Below are 17,813 nucleotides of genomic sequence, written 5' to 3'. Positions count from 1 at the left end.
TTGCTTTATAGAGGAGGGACCTGAAGCTCAGGGAGGCCTTGCAGGAAAAGTACTTTGTAAAAAACTCCTAATGATGCTATATATGAAACTCCACTCATTATGATTGTTATCAACATCATCACAATATTACTTCCCATTTGAAACTCTGCTTAGTGCTGGATCTAAAAAGAAAGATGGCAAAGAAGGGCTTATTGAACTCCAGGTGAGAGGGATGAGGGGGAAGAACACTACACACACAAAGACATACAAGATCATTGAGAAGGGAGATGGCTTAAAGACCAGAACTAGGAACAAGTTTCCTAGGAAAGAGGTGTTACATGATGTATGAGATGAACCATGAAAGACATTAAGAGACAAAGGTGAGGGGTGAGAACATTCCTGAGAGACATTACAGGTAGATTGTATAGAATCCACAAAGGCAGGAAAGATGGAATGCTCAATAGACTGACCAGGAGAACAAAGAGTCTCTTTTTTGGCAGGGGAACATTTGAAGGTCTTTGGGAGGCAATATGGAGCATTGGGAAAAGACAAGAGCTCTGGAGTCTGAGGACTTATGCTTTCTTCCTCTCTTGAAGTCACTCATCCTCCCTTGACCTCAGTTTCCTCATCTGTAAAATGAAGATGACCTCTGTAATCCCTTCTAGCTCTGATCTGTGATCCTATGAAATGCTTGATGATTGATTCAATTTGTGGACCAAGTATGGTCAGAACAGCCATGGTCTGGCTGACTTCACAACAGAGCGTGTGAAGGAGATGAATGCCAACCAAGTCTGGTCTGGGGCCACCTTGGGAGGGAGTTTGAATGTCAGGCAAAGGAGTTAGTGACCCACAAGCATGAGCAAGAAAAATGCCAAATTCTATACTTTTTCTTTGTTAGTATTTCTTAGGGCTATGTTACTCTTCGGTGTTTTTAATCTTTGCTCTTTAATCAAGAGCATCCTTTAAAAAAGAAAAAAACCTGTTGACATAGTCGAACAAAAAGCAAGTGAATCTAATTCTGGAGTAACCACGCCTAGGGAAAACATGGCTTTTTGGGTCATCAAATTCAAATGGTAGGCAAAGTCCTTGAAAAGAACAGCCTTTAGAATAAGGACCTTGCAAATGTTCTTCAGCAATGAGTGAGGAAGTGCTACATGAGCACTGGACCAAAATCACAGCTCTCATTGGCCAGAGCTGGAAGTCAGGATGGCTGGAACCTTGGGCAATTATTGAGCAGCAACAAGAAAAGAGATGGAGGAAGAAACAGTGGAGTGTTTGGAAGTCAACTGAAGGAGGAAGATGAGGAAAAATGGGTAAGGCTCAGAGTTAGGAGCACAGTGTCTCATAGAGAAGGGATGAGAAGTAGGGGGAGAGACTGGAGAAATGGGTCAAAAGGTAAAAAAAAACCATACTCTAGCCCAGATGGGGAAAGAATAGGATGGGAGAGGGGCAGTGGGCATCACTCTGATAGGAAAAGAAAAAGAAGTAATGGACCAATAAACCACTTTGCAGATAAGTCCTGTGTCTAGTTGGTTCTCTAAGACAATCATGGTACTTTGACCACTGTTTCCTATAATCTACCACTGTTCCCAGTGCTGCCACTTGGGCTAATGGGATGAGAGGGAGAATGTAGATTTGCTTGGAGATTTTCCACCTTCTTTTCCCCTAAAGTAATTTAAGTTTTCTAAACTTCACTGACCTCCCAGAAGGGCTCCCAAGAGTAGGTAGTTTATCCTCTTTTTTTAACCCTTACCTTCCTTCCTAGAATCAATACTGTGTATTGGTTCCAAGGCAAAAGAGAGGTAAGGGCTAGCCAATGGGGGTTAAGTGACTTGCCCAGGGTCACACAGCTGGGAAGTGTCTGAAGCTGATTCGAACCTAGGACCTCCTGTCTCTAAGCCTGACTCTCCATCCACTGAGCCACCCAGCTGCCCCCTAATTTTTTTCCTAAATAGAAATGCTTTAGATTTCCAAACTTATGGACTACCAAGAGGTAAGATAAACAGCAAACAGCTGACTAGATATTGCCATGGGATAATATTCCATTTGAAGATTGCTCTGAATCCTTTCCCGATCCTTCCCTAACTCTCTTACATCTATCACCTTATATTTAATCTGTTTATCCTGATATATGTTCTTCTTTCTTTCATTAGAACGTAAGCTCCTTAAAGGCAGGAAATGTCTTATTCTTTATGCCTGTATTCCACAGGATCTTATACAGTAGATACTGCATATAGTGGGTACTTAATAAATGCTATTTGACTAGTTAATCAGCCTGGATGTGGGGGTGGGAGGAGAGGAGGGAAATGTCAAGAAAGGGAATCACAACTCTATGAGATAATGAAGAGTGAAATGAGTAGAACCAAGAGAATATCATCTAGAGCTACAGATTTCACCCTTGAAGAATAACTTGTGAATGTTCACCTCCAAAGAATGAACCAAGAAGTGGAAGCACAAAAGACACTACATATTTGTTGGAGGATGTCTTCTATGGTGTGGGGAAGGGAGGCAGGAGATGACTAAAAAATAGAAATAAATAAAAGAGATAAAAAAGAAAGGGGATCCGGGGCAATTCAGCAAATACGTATTAATTATCTGCCTCACAAAGGATGCTAGGATTGCTCAGATTTAAAACAATGCAGTCCCTGGCCCCAAAGAATTTATCATTTAGGATAAGGATAAAACATGGACACAAATAACTATGATATAAATTAGATTTGAGATAATAGTGGTAGCAGGAGCCAAAAGTAGGGAGATCAAAGAGGAAAGAGCTCTAGATTCCTTCTTTGAATCTTTGAGATCAGATTTCTGGTCAGGCCAAAGGAAGGGGCCTAAGCTAGACTGATGTTAAAAATGTTTTTTCTAATGCCGGAGAGAGGACACTGCTACCAGATGAGACTAATCTAACAAGGCCCAGTCGTGGGAAAAGCTGGGATGCTGGCAAAGTTTGTTTTGTCTTTAAATCCTTTTCACTTGGCCTTCCTGTGCTCTTTCCTCTCTAGGATCCCCTTCAGCGGCCTCTGTCCCCCATTTCCCAGAGGTTCCTTCACTACCCAAAGGGCTGCACTTCTGTGTAAATCATTTAAATATTTTGTCTTCAAGGGAGTCAGTCAGTTACCAACTCTGCTACCTTTTCAAATAAAATCCTAGAAAGGCTCTGCCCAGAGGAATGAGTCTTTAATAGTATTTCAGGCAGAATGGCGAGTGGGTGAGGTTGGGGAGCAGCCCAAGGCTCGTGTAAGGTTCCTGCCTAAACCACCTGTGCTGAAAGGTGCCACTAGATCTAACCATGGGAATGAGTCGGAAGGCTGGAAGCCCCTAAATATGTTCAGCCAGAAACCCTTTTTGAAAATTACAGAGGCAGGACACCCCATTCGAAAACAGGGCTCTTTGCCTAAGAGACAGCGTATTGCCCTTGTGGGTGAAAAGTGAACCAGCAAGAGCAGCTTCTGACTGTCTGAAACCCTGACTTGTACAAGCTGGAGAGGCCATCCTCGCTCCATGGGCCCTGAAGGCTCCAAGCAGGCGGGGACATGGGCGTCTGTCCTTGTCACTAGGATGGTTCAGGAAAGCACAGGCTCCAAGTGGTTGGTGACAGTGAGGTTTGTTCTTGTCACTAGGCTGGCTCAGGGGTGCGTAGGGGACAGTGGGGCTCATCCTTGTCACTAGGCTGGCTCAGGGGAGCACAGGGGACAGTGGGGCTCATCCTTGTCACTAGGCTGGCTCAGGGGAGCACAGGGGACCGTGGGGCTCATCCTTGTCACTAGGCTGGTTCAGGGGAGCACAGGGGACAGTGGGGCTCATCCTTGTCACAATGGCCCATGCTGCCCATTCTCGATCTGTACTCAAAGGCAATATGGTGAGCACAAAAGGGATTAACTGAACCTTATTGCCCAGGGATATCTCAACTCATCAGGAAAGTCATCTAAACCCCATGTTAGTAGCCCATCCTTCCTCCGTCTGCTGAGACCTATAAAATGAGGTTAGACCTGATAGCCTCAGAGGTTTCAGACTAAGTTCTGGGCTCCTCTGACCTCAGACAAGTCACTTCCCCTTCCTGAGCCTCAGTTTCCTCACTTGTAAAAAAGGGAAGTTGGACTAGATGACCTCTGAGGTCCTTCCAGCTCTAGACCGTGGTGATCCTATGACCCATTAGGGTTGTGAAAGATGAAGAGTCAGTGAGGAACCAAATCCAGTCAGTAAAATTCTCTCTAATCCATCCTTTCCTTTTCAATCCTCTGGTTGTGATATGAATTCAGTCCAATTCAGCAAATGTTTACAAAGCCATACATATGAAGTATTTTGCTCAATAGCAGGAATACAAAAGCAGAACAGTTCCTGCCTGGTAGAAGCTTACATCTAGTGGTGGTGGTGACCAGGGAAGTCCAGGCTAGCCTTTCAATCACCCTGGAGGAGGGCTTTTTGACATTCGCTCTGCAGCTAAGCTGTAGAGAAAGTGCCACCCTGCACTGGCCGAGGGAGTGCTCCTGCTTCGGTCCCCATTCCTATTCCTCTGTTTAGAGATGGCATGTTTGCTCTCTTGGTAGAATGGAAGATCTGTGAGGGCAGGGGTGGTTTCTTCTTCTTTTTTTTTAATTTCCTTTCTCCAAAGTGCCTAGGACAGTACGAGGCTCACAGATGGTGCTTCATGCGTGATCTTGTTCACTGATTTTCTTTTCCTGTGATGACTAAGAGAAGGGCCCCAATTTCATCTCTTCTCACCCCAGTGTTTTAATAGGAACACCCTGTGAGGCTGACTCACCAGCACCTGGTCCTTGCTGGCAGCCACCATTTTTATTTTCCGATGGGTTGTGGGTCACATAAATCCCAGCCCCGACTCTGGGCAGCTCGAGCTGTCTATTAATTTACCAGTGTTAGAGCGGAGGGCCGGAGAAATGAATTGCTCGTGACAAGGTGAGACTAGCTCTGCTCTACGCTGTCGAGTGCCAGGCCGATGGTGGGCAGGCAGGAGGCCACGCCGGCCTCCCCAGAGAACTGTGACTTTTCACATCCTTGTACTCTAGAGCCCCGGCCAGCTGTGAACTGAGGCTGTCAACCCCACTAACCAGTGCCAAGCCACGTGGAGGTCCCATGTGGTAGGGAAGAATGTCAGCTCCACTGAAGGCTGTGCCTTGGAAGGCCCCACCACCCTCCTCTCTCTGGCCTCCACCTTCACTCACACCTCTGGTTCCAGAGACAGAGTCTTGGCACCTTCTGTGGCTGATGTCCCCCCACTCGCCTGACCATGTCCAGCCAGCTCTCTCCCTCCCCCAGATGGGTGATGGAATCGTGGGTACCAGCCCCTTTGAACATTTCCTCTTCTAATAGGATTTTCTTTCCTGTGGTTTCTGCCCACAGCAGAAGGCAGTGAACCAAGCCGAGAGAGGGAGTGAGCTTCCTACCTTGGTGGGGTGTTTCTTGTGAAGGGAGGGAATGCTATTTTTGGTGGGGGGATGTCCAACAAAACTCAGGAGCAACAAAAGGTGAGGAAGGTGAGGAGCAGTGTCTACACTGCTGACTAAACCCTATACATGGCCCAAGTTTGCAGAGGTCTTCCACACGATTGTATTTCAGCAGGGAAGGAAGGCCATGTGGGTATCATTATCCCCACTTTACAGATGAGGAAACTTGGGTTCAGCAAAGTTCAGGGACTTGCCTGAGTTCATACAGAGTGTCTGAAGCAGGATGTGAACCCAAGTTTTCTCAACTCCAAGGCCAGCAACTGTGGTTCAGAATGAAGACTTCAATATCTTCCCGAATCTGTCTTCTCCAGGCTAAGTTAAACCCCCATTTCTTTCAAACAATCCAAGATAACATAAGCTCCTCCCAAGAAAGGGCAGTTTCACTTCTCTCTGTATCCCCAGCACCTAGCCCAGTGTTTTGTATACAGTAGGTATGTAATTACTGTTTGTTAAATGGCAATATTTCATATCTCTCTCTCACAATTCTGGTTGTTCTCTGTACTCTATTAGGTCAAGTTGTTTCTGAAGGATGGTGCTCAGGCTGAGGCACAGCCCAGTGGTCCAAGCCCCCTTTCCATGCCAGAGGTCATGGGAGCCTTCTTGACCACTGCCATGTCACACCTTTGGCTCTTGCTGCTCACTAAACTTTGATTCTTTTCCCAAAATTCTTAATCTAGGCTTCCCTTCTTTGTACTTCTGTTTGATATTTTTGAACCCAAGTGAATGATTTTACATTTACTCCAGTAGATGTCATCCCATTAGCCTACCCAGACTCCTTAGCATCTAGATTCTGCCATCCAGTGGGCTATTTCCAACTGTCCTACTGCCGACTTGCTAAGAATGGTGTTTCTCTCCTTTCTACAAGTCGTGCATCAAAACAGACCAGGACCAAGGACAGAGCTTGCCCTACAACAACAGCAAACCATTAATGATTACTCTTTGGGCTAATTCTGAAGCCACGGAACCATCTTATTATTGTTCAGCCCATCTCTCTCCACTTCTTTCCCAAGGACAGCAGGAGAGACTGTGTCAAAGGTCTTGCTGAGATCAGGAATACTGTCTATGGCAGTTCCCTGTTCTACCAATCCATTCTTTTCATCAAGAAAAAAGAAATGAAGGTAGCCAGAAGATCACGGAGGAAATCTAAAATGTGAGAGAAGCTCTGTAGGCTATGCAGAACCCTAACCTGGTGGTACTTTGGATCAAGCCAGGCAAAGTGTCTATAATGGGAAACAATATGATGCTGACTTCCCCTGAGGATTATAGGATTTACTACTAGAAAAGACCTTCCTTCACATGACCCTCATTTGACAGAAAAGATACTAAGACTCAGCAGTTATTGGCATAGTTGAGAATGGAACTCAGGGCTTCTAATGGGTACAATTATTCTCCTCTTCTGTAAAATGAGGCAGAAGCCTAGGTGAGCTACAAGGAGCCTTTCAGCTCTAAATCTCGGGAACCAGTCACATGAATCTAAACTCTTGTCATGCAAGGAAGGAGCCAAAACATCTCAGAATTCTGGGGAAATCAAATCCATTTGCCCTGAAACTTCTATTCACAGTATTCTGGGCACCAGCGTTTGGGAAGAGACTCATCTAACTCTTCCATTTTACAGAGGAGGAAAGTGAGGCCCAGAGTGGAGAAGAGGGAATCAGGACTAGGTCTATGATTTCTTTGGAATGAAGAAACTCCCTCTTCTTATGTAAGTTGGCCCCTTGATTAAAACTTATGCAGTGGATTATATAAGGTGCTGAGACATGAAGAGGCTCGCCCATAGAGCAGAGATGGACTTCAAGCCCAGGTCATGGATCTTGAGATGAGGCTAGTTCTTTCATTATCCAGCTAAGGAAATGGAGGCATATGCCCTGCCCAAGGGCACACACACAGACAGTAACTGTGAAGCAGAGATCTTAGCTTCTCTGACTAGCGTTCTCTCCACTTAGAACTCTACCAGCCATTCATTGGGCCTCTGTTCCTTTGAGGCTTGGAAGGGAGTGAGTGAGTCTATCTGTCTCCAGTGAGAACGCACCAAACAGAGACATGCCATCAACTAAAGTCTCATCAGTTTAAACCCAAGTGGGCACCCAGGGGTTTGATGAAGTCTTGGAAGAACCTCTTTGATTGAGTAAATGGATAAGAGTGGTATTGGCCTTGGGGAGATACCACAAGGGGAATAAGGCACCTTTGTCTGTATGAACCCTAGAAGCAGCAGTAGAAATCCAAATCAGAAATGCCTGCTCTTCAGCCCAATTTCTTTCATACCCTGGATCAGGGATTGGGGGGGGGGGTTGGGCGATACCCATTTTGAATGGCCCCAGTCAAGCATTTTTCCTCCACTGGCTGCCCCCACTATTGCCTATATGCCATCCATTCTTTGCCTAATGGGAAGTGGATGGGAAATATGGTGGCCAGCGATTCCTCCTCCTCCTCCTCCATCCACCCCATTTTCCTCCTACCCCCTCCACCCAAGAAGACTTGTCCTGACCTTGACTTCCAATGCAGAAAGCTTCTCGTTCATGTCGTTTAATCGGGTGCAATTCATGCATTCTGAAAGAGAAAAAGAATTGCCATTTGTCAGAACCGATATTTTGTGCACAAGTTGGAGACTTTATTAAGCCTTTAGTGTATACCAAGCACCATTCCCAATTATGATAGGAGGAGAACGAAGGGCTCATTCATGGCCTCTTCTCCTCAGTTCTGTCTGGAGCACACAACCCCTCTCTGCTCAGTGCCACTTTCTTTCTCATCCCTGCCAGTCCCGCCCTGGTCCATGCCACAGGGGGATGGACAGGGAAAGGGCTGGGCAGGGCAGCGCTTCTCCAGAGCTGGCACCAGCAAGCTGAGCCTGTCTGCTCCCTCCCTCAATCTGAGGTCCATCATCTCCCGCCAGAAACCACATCCTGGCGCTGAGGTGGTCTCTGGCACCTTGAGTGAGCCGGTAACCTCCCTCGTCTCTCCAGGGGCCTGTTTAGTGTCAAACAGCGAGTCAGGGCTTCAGGGAAGGTTGAAAACAAAGTAGACGTTCTGTTCATTGCCCAGGCTAAGGACCTCCACCCTGCATGGTATCTGTTGATAATAACGCTAACTCTGTTTGTACAATGATGCTAAAGAACGCGCAAGACCTGTTTCCCTTCATGATTCCATCCATCCTCTCATCGGCCCCCACTAGGGAGGAGGGGTTGTAAGAGCTTATTTGTGGACATGCTCGTCAGTTCTTTAGGGGGACCCTGGCCTGTTTGGGAAGCAGGCTTGGCCTCTGCTTTTCCTGGGGGACACCCTAGCTTAGGTAACAAGGACAGCCTGATGTTCCCTTTGCAGAGTGAGAGCAAAATAGCCAGACTTGTTTCATCCTTGAGGTCTGCTCCCCATTTCCCATTGGGCAACAGGGCCAGCTTCTCCGTAGGTGGGGAAGGCAGATCTGAATGATTGGTTTGGTCATCTCCTGCGCTCAGGGGCCGCGCTCAGGGGCCACGCTTGAGTTTGTCCTTCCTTGGAAGACTTCCTTGCCCACTCCAGCTCTCCTCTCCTCAGAACTTCCCCATCATGGCCTCTCTTTTGCTCCTTTTCTCTTTGTGGCCAAATATTGGTTCCTATGCTAAATGCTCCTAGCCTGAACCTTATCCTTCTTTGCCTTCCACCCCCAAACCCTCCCCGCCCATAAAACCCATTGCTTTGTCTGCAACAGATTCTTCCAAAATAAATGTTCATTGTTTAAAGCTTGTCAAAAATTGTGATCGTAGTCTACTTCTGGTGACACAAGATATTGCCAGGTGGGGCCTGGCTTAAGTCACGAGCAAATGCTGAAGACCTCTGGGACATTGGTTCTGTTTTTATTACTACAAGATACAGGGTTCAAAAGAGAAGGATGGGGGCAGCTAAGTGGTTCAGTGGATTGAGAGACAGGCCCACAGATGGGAGGTCTTGGGTTTAAATCTGATCTCAGACACTTCCTAGCCGTGGGACTCTGGGCAAGTCACCTAATCCCCATTGTCTAACCATTACTACTCTACTCTTCTGCCTTGGAACCAATACTGGGTTCTAAGATGGAAGGTAAGGATTTAAAAAAGGGAGGACAGTCATCAAAGTGGCAAAAAGGATAAAAGATGGAAAAAGTCAATGTTGGAAAGGTTGAGGGAAGATATATGTCCACAAATATACTGTTCATGGAGCTAGAAATTGGTGCAGCCATTCTGGAAAACAATTGACTTACTCCAGTACCTAATGCTCTCTTCTGCCTCTGATAACCTCATTTCCATTGAGGTTTACAAGGGTCTGGATGAGTAGTACTTCCTAAAGGGAAGTGAATTTTATTTTATTATCATTTTTAATCCTTATCTTCCATATTAGAATCAAAGCTGTTTATTGGTTCCAAGGCAGAAGAGTGGTAAGGGCTAGGCAATGGGGGTTGTGACTTGCCCAGGGTCACACAGATTAGGTATGGTATGTCTAAGGCTAGATTTGAACATCTCTGGGTCTAGGACCTCCCATCTCTGGGTCTAGCTTTCAACCCACTGAGCCACCCAGCTGCCCCAGAAGTGTATTCTATAAGAAAAACTTGGGGAAGGCAAAAGAAGGAAAAATGAAATGGCTGGACATGAGGCCCTGTGGCAGGTATGTAGTATCTTTCAGCACTGGGGCTCGGCCAGTTGCCCATCACATCACTCTGGGCAGGAAGGGAAGCTTCTCAGGTCACCTTCCCACAAGGCCATTCCTGGGATCCAACATCCAGCACTGGAAAGAATTTTGAAAGGCTGGTCATCTAGTCCAAACCCCTTCATTTTACAGATGAGGAAACTGAGTCCCAGAAAGGTCTACATGACTCACTTTAAGCAACATTGGTAGTGTGCCAGAGAGGATTTGAACTCAGGTCCTTTGCCTCCAATTCTTTCCAATGCATTTCATTGCCTTAAAAGTATCAGCAAATAACATAAAAAGACAACACTACCTGCCTCATTGGGTGGGAGGGAGGGAGAAGAGCGGTTGTACTGAAACTCTTCTCCTTTTTTCTCTATTTAGACCATAACCATGAATGATACAGCGGAGCAGAGCTCGTATCTGATTCTCTGCTTCCCTCCTTTCGTTGCTCATCTGTTAGCAAGACTTTATCATCTGGAGGAAACTCATTATGTTCACAAACAGGACTTCAAATCACAAGGAAAAGCAAGACAGAGAAATGTCAGGGTTGCTCCAGGAAGCAGAATCAGAAGGAAAAAATGTGATCAGCCCAGGGCCAAGGTCCGCGGTCAGCTCCTCGGCCCGAATCCAGGCCAACGTCAGCCTGGCGACATTTCGGCACGACTCCTGCTAACTTGGACCAGAGTTCTGGTGCCAAAAGGAGCTGAGTGGAAGGAAGGAAGCAGGGAGAGAGCCGTGCCCAGAGCAAGTGGTCAGTGGTCCTGCTGAACTCCTCATGGTCCTTCTGGACCTGAGCTCTCTCCCCCCGAGAGGAAGGTGTAGACTGAATAATGGCTGTTTTCTTGGTGAAGCCTGAAGATGCTGGCACCCTCCGTCCCCACACTGGCTCATCCTGTCTGGCGAGAGAGCGATGCCTCCTCTGAGATAATGTAAGAGCCATGAGGGCAGGGTCGGGCTCCCTTCTGTGGTCATTGTGTCCTCAGTGCCTGGCACCCAGTGGGTGCTCCATAAATGCTCTTCATTAATGAGTTCCTAAAGTTTCTACCAATTCTCAAGTCTAGGATTCCTCCGAATCAAGATACAAAGACTGAATGGGTCGGGTTCCAAAGCTCTGTCGTCTTTAGCCTCACACCAGGCATGGTTCAATGGAAAGGGCGCTAGGCTGGGGGTGCCAGGACTTGGGGAGAAATCCCGTCTTTGTAGCCTACTAGCTATATGACCTCAGGTCTCCTCTATAAAATGGACCCAATGGCCTTGGAGGTTCCATTTGGACCCAAATGGACAATTCTCTCTGGAACCTCCTGATTTCTTTTGGTCCTTTTAAGATTTAAGGGAAAGTGACACAGCTAGGCTGCTCAATCTAGAAAATGGAGGTCCTGTGTTCAAATGCTAGCTTTGCGATCCTGGGCAAGCCACTCAACCACCATTGCCCAGCCCTAACCACTCTTCTGCCATAGAACCAATACAACGGTATTGATTCTAAGGTGGAAGGTAAGGGTTTTAGTTAAGAAAAAAATAGATGTAAGGCGAAGAGAATAAAAATTTCTCAAGGAACAGAGCCTATTGCCTGGAGGGGTTGGTGAGTTGGTATTAGGTAGGTTTGGAATAACTGGATGAAGATGCCAAGCTTTTTGGACCAAGGGGTCAGAGGGATGGATATGGGGGGCAGCTGGGTGGTTCAGTGGATTGAGAGCCAGGACCGAAGACAGCAGGTCCTATGTTCAAATCTGGCCTCAGACACTTGTAACTTCAGTGCCTAGCACAGTGTCTGGCACATAGTAAGGACCTAATAAACAACCAGTTTGAGCTCTTGACTTTCTTTTCTCCTCCTCCTCTTCCTCTTCATCCTCCTCCTCTTCTTCCTCCTCCTCTTCCTACCTTATTTTCAACTCCCAACTTTCTTAAAACAATTCACTTCCTAAGGTCCGATCTATCAAGTTCTTAGCTATTTCCACGCTCCATCACCAGCAGAGTTTCATTTTTCTTAGCCCTGACACACCACTACTGGGCTCTGCCTGTTTTGGTGTCCAAAGACATTCCTTCAAAAGCGTTCCCCAACATCTTCACCTTTACATCCCCCTCAGCACGGAGCCCTGCGCCCAACAAACACAAGCACACGAGTAGAGTACCATCAGGGGAAAACCAGAGGCTAACATGAAGGACCAGAACTGGGTCTCTCCTTCCCATCAAGGATCTTTCAGTCTCAAAAGGGAATTAGGACACACTAATAATAATAATGCATGATACATGATGAGTGTTCTAGGGACATTCAGACCAAGGACCAGGGGAGGGTGGGTGGTGGGGGTATGGGAAAAGCTCATCACTAACTGGGGAGAAATCCCAGAGGACATGGAATTTGAACTGGGCTTCAGCTCAGATGGGCTTTCATCAGAGTGTTATTGCTTTGAATTCAGGTTGATTTTGTTTTAAGAAATCCTAGTGATGTCCTTACCACCCTGCAAGATAATGGGATCCTTCTTGGTAGGAGGCAAAATCAGGCTGAGCTGAGAGCTGCCTCTTGACAGTGTGGATCTGCTTGTTTGATCCCAAGAACACACACATATATCCTTAAAAAGTGGGTTCCGATGTCAGAATGAGGGGAACCTTAGCCCATATGCCTATCCTCTCCTGAATCAGTACCTTCTGGCTTTTTCTCATGCTCTACAGTGAGTTGGTCTTCTACAGAAAAGTCTAGTGCCCTGATGGAGGAGAGCTCCAGGTCCCTCTGGGTCTAGATTCCAGCTCTGGACCAATCAGCTTTTCTCTGGGGCAGTAGACACTGCCCAGAGCACATGCTGACCTTGAGCATTTCTGGTGAACCTAAACTCTCCTGCCCCAACTCTGCCCTCCGGCTTTTTCCACCCTGACATCCTTGGCTCGGTACCTTCCCAGCCCTGGGCCTCTCTGGTCATTCCATTCTTCCAAATGGCACTGGCCATTCTGCTGATCTCCGTTTGGGTTGACCAAAGCTTTGCTCTGAAGTCTCTTTCATTCTCCAGGTTTTGCCTGAAGCTCAATGCTTCCGCCTTCACTCACTCTGCTCCATGGGAGGCTAGGCAAGGCTCTCTACCCCATCAAATGTCCTGGTCACTGAGCACCAGCTGGAAGCACTGACCTTTGACCATTCATCACCTAATGGAAAAATGGGCCAGCCTCAGGGTCCAAAACACAGTCAGCCAGACGTCCGCACATCTAGAATCTCTCCTCAGAGGGGCCTTTTTCAGCACGGAGCTACACAAGGAGGCGAGCCAGTGCTGGGGAAGGGGAAGAGTGAGCGGGATGAAAACACAATCCACGCAGGGGGGGAAGAGGGTGGGAACAAAAAGTCCAAGGTGGAAGGGCTGCTAGTAGTTTCCAGGGACAGCAAAGGGCTCAGTGGGCTGCTTTCCTGGGTATTTCCTCTCTATGCCCACTTCCAGCTGTGTGTAGACATCTTTTCATTTTACTTTTTGCATCAAAAATTTAATGACTTACTGCCAGAGGCAGCTTAGAACAGTGGATGGAGGGATGGCTTGGGAGTCATTGAGCCCTGGGTTCAAGACCTGCCTCTGACACCTTCTGGTAGTGTGACTCTGGGCAAATCACTTAAGCTCAGAGTTACCAGGCAATTCTGGGAGACTATAAGCTGCAAAGCATCTGCAATCTGTACTGGTAGAAGGAAGTGCCTCATTGAGGAGTTCCCCAAACAGTGAAATCATAGGTCTCATTCCAAACAAACCCAAACAAACCCAGTTTATTGTAATGCATAGAAAGGAAGGAAACAAAAATTTATTAAGCACCTATGATGTGGCACTTTTACAGATTTTTATCTCATTGAATTCTCCCAATCATGCTGCTATTATTATCCTTGTTTTACAGATGAGGAAACTGAGGCAGGCAGAGGTTAAAGTGACTTGTCCAGGGTCACACAGCTGCTAAGTGTCTGAGGCCAGATTTGAACTTAGAAAGATGAGTCTTTCTGACTCCAGGCCAGGGTACTCCATCCACTATGCCACCCTGCTGCCTTTATACATACACATGTATACACATATCGCTGCCTCAAAAAGGTATTTAAAATATATATCGATTGATGTAGTCCAATCTTTTCTTTAAGAGAAATCCACTCTATAATTGCCCCCCAACAAATAGCTCTTCAGTGTTCATTTGGAAACATCTTCCCTTGGAAGGGAGATCTTCTAAATCCCAATCCATGTCACTCAGACAGTTATTAGAAAGGTCTCCCTGGGAGTGGAGCCAAAATACCTTTCCTCTACCAAATCCCTCTCCAAATAACATTAAAATAATGCCTCAGAACTAATTCTGGAGTGCAAAACCCACAAAAGGAAGGGATGAAACAATTTTCCTCCCCAAGACAACTTAAAAGGTCAGTAGTAAAGGTCTGTGGCACAGGGCGATTGTGGGGTACAGACGAATGCAGCATAATAATACAATATTATTATATATCAGATAAATATAATAATGATGATGATGATGATAATAATAATGATAATGATAATAAGCTAGTGCAGGCACTGGGGGTGGCTCAGTCATTGGAAAAAGCTTCTGGGGCTCTCAGCCCATAGATCACAAAGGGTCAGACAACTGGTCGGAAGATTTCAGGAGTCCCTTTCCGGCTCTGGGGCAGGACTCTGGTGTATCACCTATACGCAGATCCAGGTAGTAGTCTTGGGTCTCAGTCCCAGGGCAAGGAACACCAGCACACCAATGCTTATGGCTGCAGAAAAGTGGGTCCAGGGTGGAAGAGCGCTTATGGTCATTCACAGACTATGTCTACAAAGAATTTTTATTAAATAGTCATAGAGCTTTGCTTAAAAACTTTTGTAAGAGACAATGCACCACTTTTGGAGGCAACCTACCCATCCTCTGGGGATCTCTTATTGGTAGAAAATGGAGCCCAAGATCACATTTGCTTTTTTTGGTTGGCATTGCATACCGTTAATTCAACCTGAGCTTACAGCTGGGCCTTTTTAAAGATTGAACTGCATTCTAGCCATGTCTTCTTAATCATCTATTTATGGAACTGAATATTTGAATCCAATTAGAAGATTTTCCAATTGGCTATGTGAAATTTTGTCTTATTCTATTCAACCTTTTGTGAGTTTTTTGGATCCTTATCTAATGTGATAACTAATGATGGCAGCTTTGTGTCCCATACAAACTTGACAAATATTCCATCTATGCCTTCATCCAAATTGCTGATTCAAATTTAAGCAGTAAAAGGGTAAGCAAAGATGTCTGGGGAACTCTGCTAGAGGATTCTGAGTTGGCATAGGACCATTAATAATTGATCTTTGGATTTACCCATTCAATAAGACCTAAACCCACTTAGCTACACTACAGCCTAACCTATCTATTTTTTCCCCCATGGGAAAAGCATGGGAGATATTATCAAATAAGAAATGATGAGCAGGATGACTTAGCTAGAAACATTTACATGAACTGATGCAAGGCGAGGGGAGTAGAACCAGGAGAACATTGCACATAGTAATAGCAGTACTATATGATTAATAACTGTGAATGACCCAGCTATTCTTAGTGATACAGTGATCCAAGAGAATTCCAAAGACTTCATGATGAAAAATATCATCCTCCTCCAGAGAAAGAATTGATGGAGTCTGACTGAAGACCAAAACATACTATATTTCACTTGCTTCATTTTTTTGTTTTTCAAGATCTCTTCCACAAAATGACTAATATGGAAAAATTTTTTACATGATTGCACATGTAGAATCTATATCAGATTGCTTGCCATCTCAGGGAAGGAGGAGGGAAAGGAAGGGTAGGGAAAGAAATCTGGAACTCAAATTTTTAAAAAAGATGAATGCCAAAAATTGTTTTTACATGTAATTAGGGGAAAATGAAATATTATTTTAAAAAGGAGACTTTATCAAATACCTCATAAAACTCTAAGTTATATCCATAACATCTGATATACCAATCTAATTAACCTTCCAAAAAGGGAAATGAGTTAGCTAGGCACTGAGGAAGCCATGCTAACTCTTCACGATGAATGGTTCCTTTTTAAGACGATCACTAACCTTCATGCTGTTAACATGTTCTAGAATTTTGCCAGGGTTTATCAAAGTCTACGTCAATCACCTATTTAGTCTGCAGATGCCATTCTCTGCCCTTTTTAGAAGATTAGGACAACACTAGTATTTCTTTAATCTTACATTGTGTACCAGGTGTTGGACTAAAACACATTACAGATATTATCTCATTTGATCCTCACAATAACCCTGGGATGTAAGGGCTATTATTATCCCCATTTTACAGATGAGGAAGCTGAGGTAAACAGAGATTAAGTGACTTGCTTAGGGACATGCAGTTAATAAGTGGCTAAGGCTTGATTTGAATTCAGGACTTCCTAACTTTCAGGACCAGCTCTTTATCCACTGTGCCACCTAGCAGCTTCTCTTCATCCTTGAATCTTTCAAAAAGCAACAGTGACTCAGTGGTCACATCCACCAGGTCTTTCCATGCCATGGGATGTAGTTTCTCAGAGCTGGATGGATGATTTGAACTAAAGAATAGCAAGTAGGAGCTTCTAGCTCCCCACTCATCTTGGGTATCCATTCCTTGGGTCTGGTAAATGCCCCAAGTGAAGCAGAATTGTTGCTAGGGCATGTGCTGGGTATACCATTGGGATGGCTTGGTGATCAAGGTACCACCAGATCAGTCCCACCAGAAAAAGGTGGTCAATAAAGATTAATTTACATATTATTTTCAAGAGTTAAAGGTAGTAAGCCAGCTTTGAGGGGAAAAAAAATATGACTTAAATAATCTCTTCCAGTTTCAGGCTTCCTCATTTCTTCCATAAGTAATAGCATAATGGAATTTCTGGGCTAGATGGGAGCTTAAGAGGTCATCAAGTCTGTCCCTTTGCCACTGGGCAGCAGAGCTGTACTCGAGCTATTTTCTTCTCTTTGAAATCTCCAGAGGAGATGATTTCATAGCCTTCCTGGTAAGGCGTGTCGGAGCTTCACACCCTGATCGTCAGAAAGCTGTTCCTGATGACAAAAACACTTAATGCATCTCCTCCTCGCCAACACCTTAGAAGACCTAGTTTCCATCAAAGCTCAAAGCTTCAAGTCTACATTTTACATGAGGTCTTTCCTAGTCTCCTCACTGCTGCTGCTGTCCTTGTTTTACCATGAACGACTCTGTGTCCCCATTTGGACTTTTCTTGGCAAAGATACTGGAGTGGTCTGTCATTCCTTCTCCAGCTCATCTGGCAGATTTGGAAACTGGAGAAAACAGGGTCTTGCCCAGGGTCACACAGCTAGAAAGTGTCCAAGGCTAGATTTGAACTCGAGGCCCAACACTATATCCACTGAGCCACCTAGCTGTCTCACTGCTGGGATTCTCTCAAATTACTTTTTATGTGCTTGATAGAGCTCTTATTTTGTATTTCCTTCTGTACTATAATACAGGTTTTCTGCCAAAATATTGTTAGCTCCTTGAAGGCAGGGGCTATATTGCATGTTTGTCTTTGGTATTCTCAGTGTTTAGCACAGGGTCTGGCACGTGACACTTAGCAAAAATTTATTGGTTGACTGTTTTTTTTTTTTTAATTGGGAAGGACTTTAGGGATCTTCTTTATTCCTGTCTCTTTTCAAAGAGGTCTTCTATCAGCAGGCTGATACTTTCTGCTATCTAAGTCTTTGCTATTTTTATTTCTTCCTTCCTTCCTTCCCTTCTTTACTTTTTTCCTTCCTTCCTTCCTTCCTTCCTTCC

General features: G+C 45.3%; 1 protein-coding gene across 1 annotated transcript in view; it reads right to left on the bottom strand.

The window, feature by feature from the left end:
• COL26A1 (collagen type XXVI alpha 1 chain) overlaps positions 1-17,813 on the bottom strand; it is a 271,604-nt gene that overhangs the window by 27,503 nt on the left and 226,288 nt on the right. Inside the window, exon 8 of the mRNA XM_044675635.1 lies at positions 7,927-7,988. Coding sequence (XP_044531570.1) covers positions 7,927-7,988 — 62 coding nt within the window. The remainder of the gene's footprint in view (positions 1-7,926; positions 7,989-17,813) is intronic.

This window comes from Gracilinanus agilis, chromosome 4, assembly GCF_016433145.1.
Source record: "Gracilinanus agilis isolate LMUSP501 chromosome 4, AgileGrace, whole genome shotgun sequence".
NCBI classification, from domain to species: domain Eukaryota; kingdom Metazoa; phylum Chordata; class Mammalia; order Didelphimorphia; family Didelphidae; genus Gracilinanus; species Gracilinanus agilis.
This window is presented reverse-complemented; position numbering and strand designations above follow the sequence as displayed.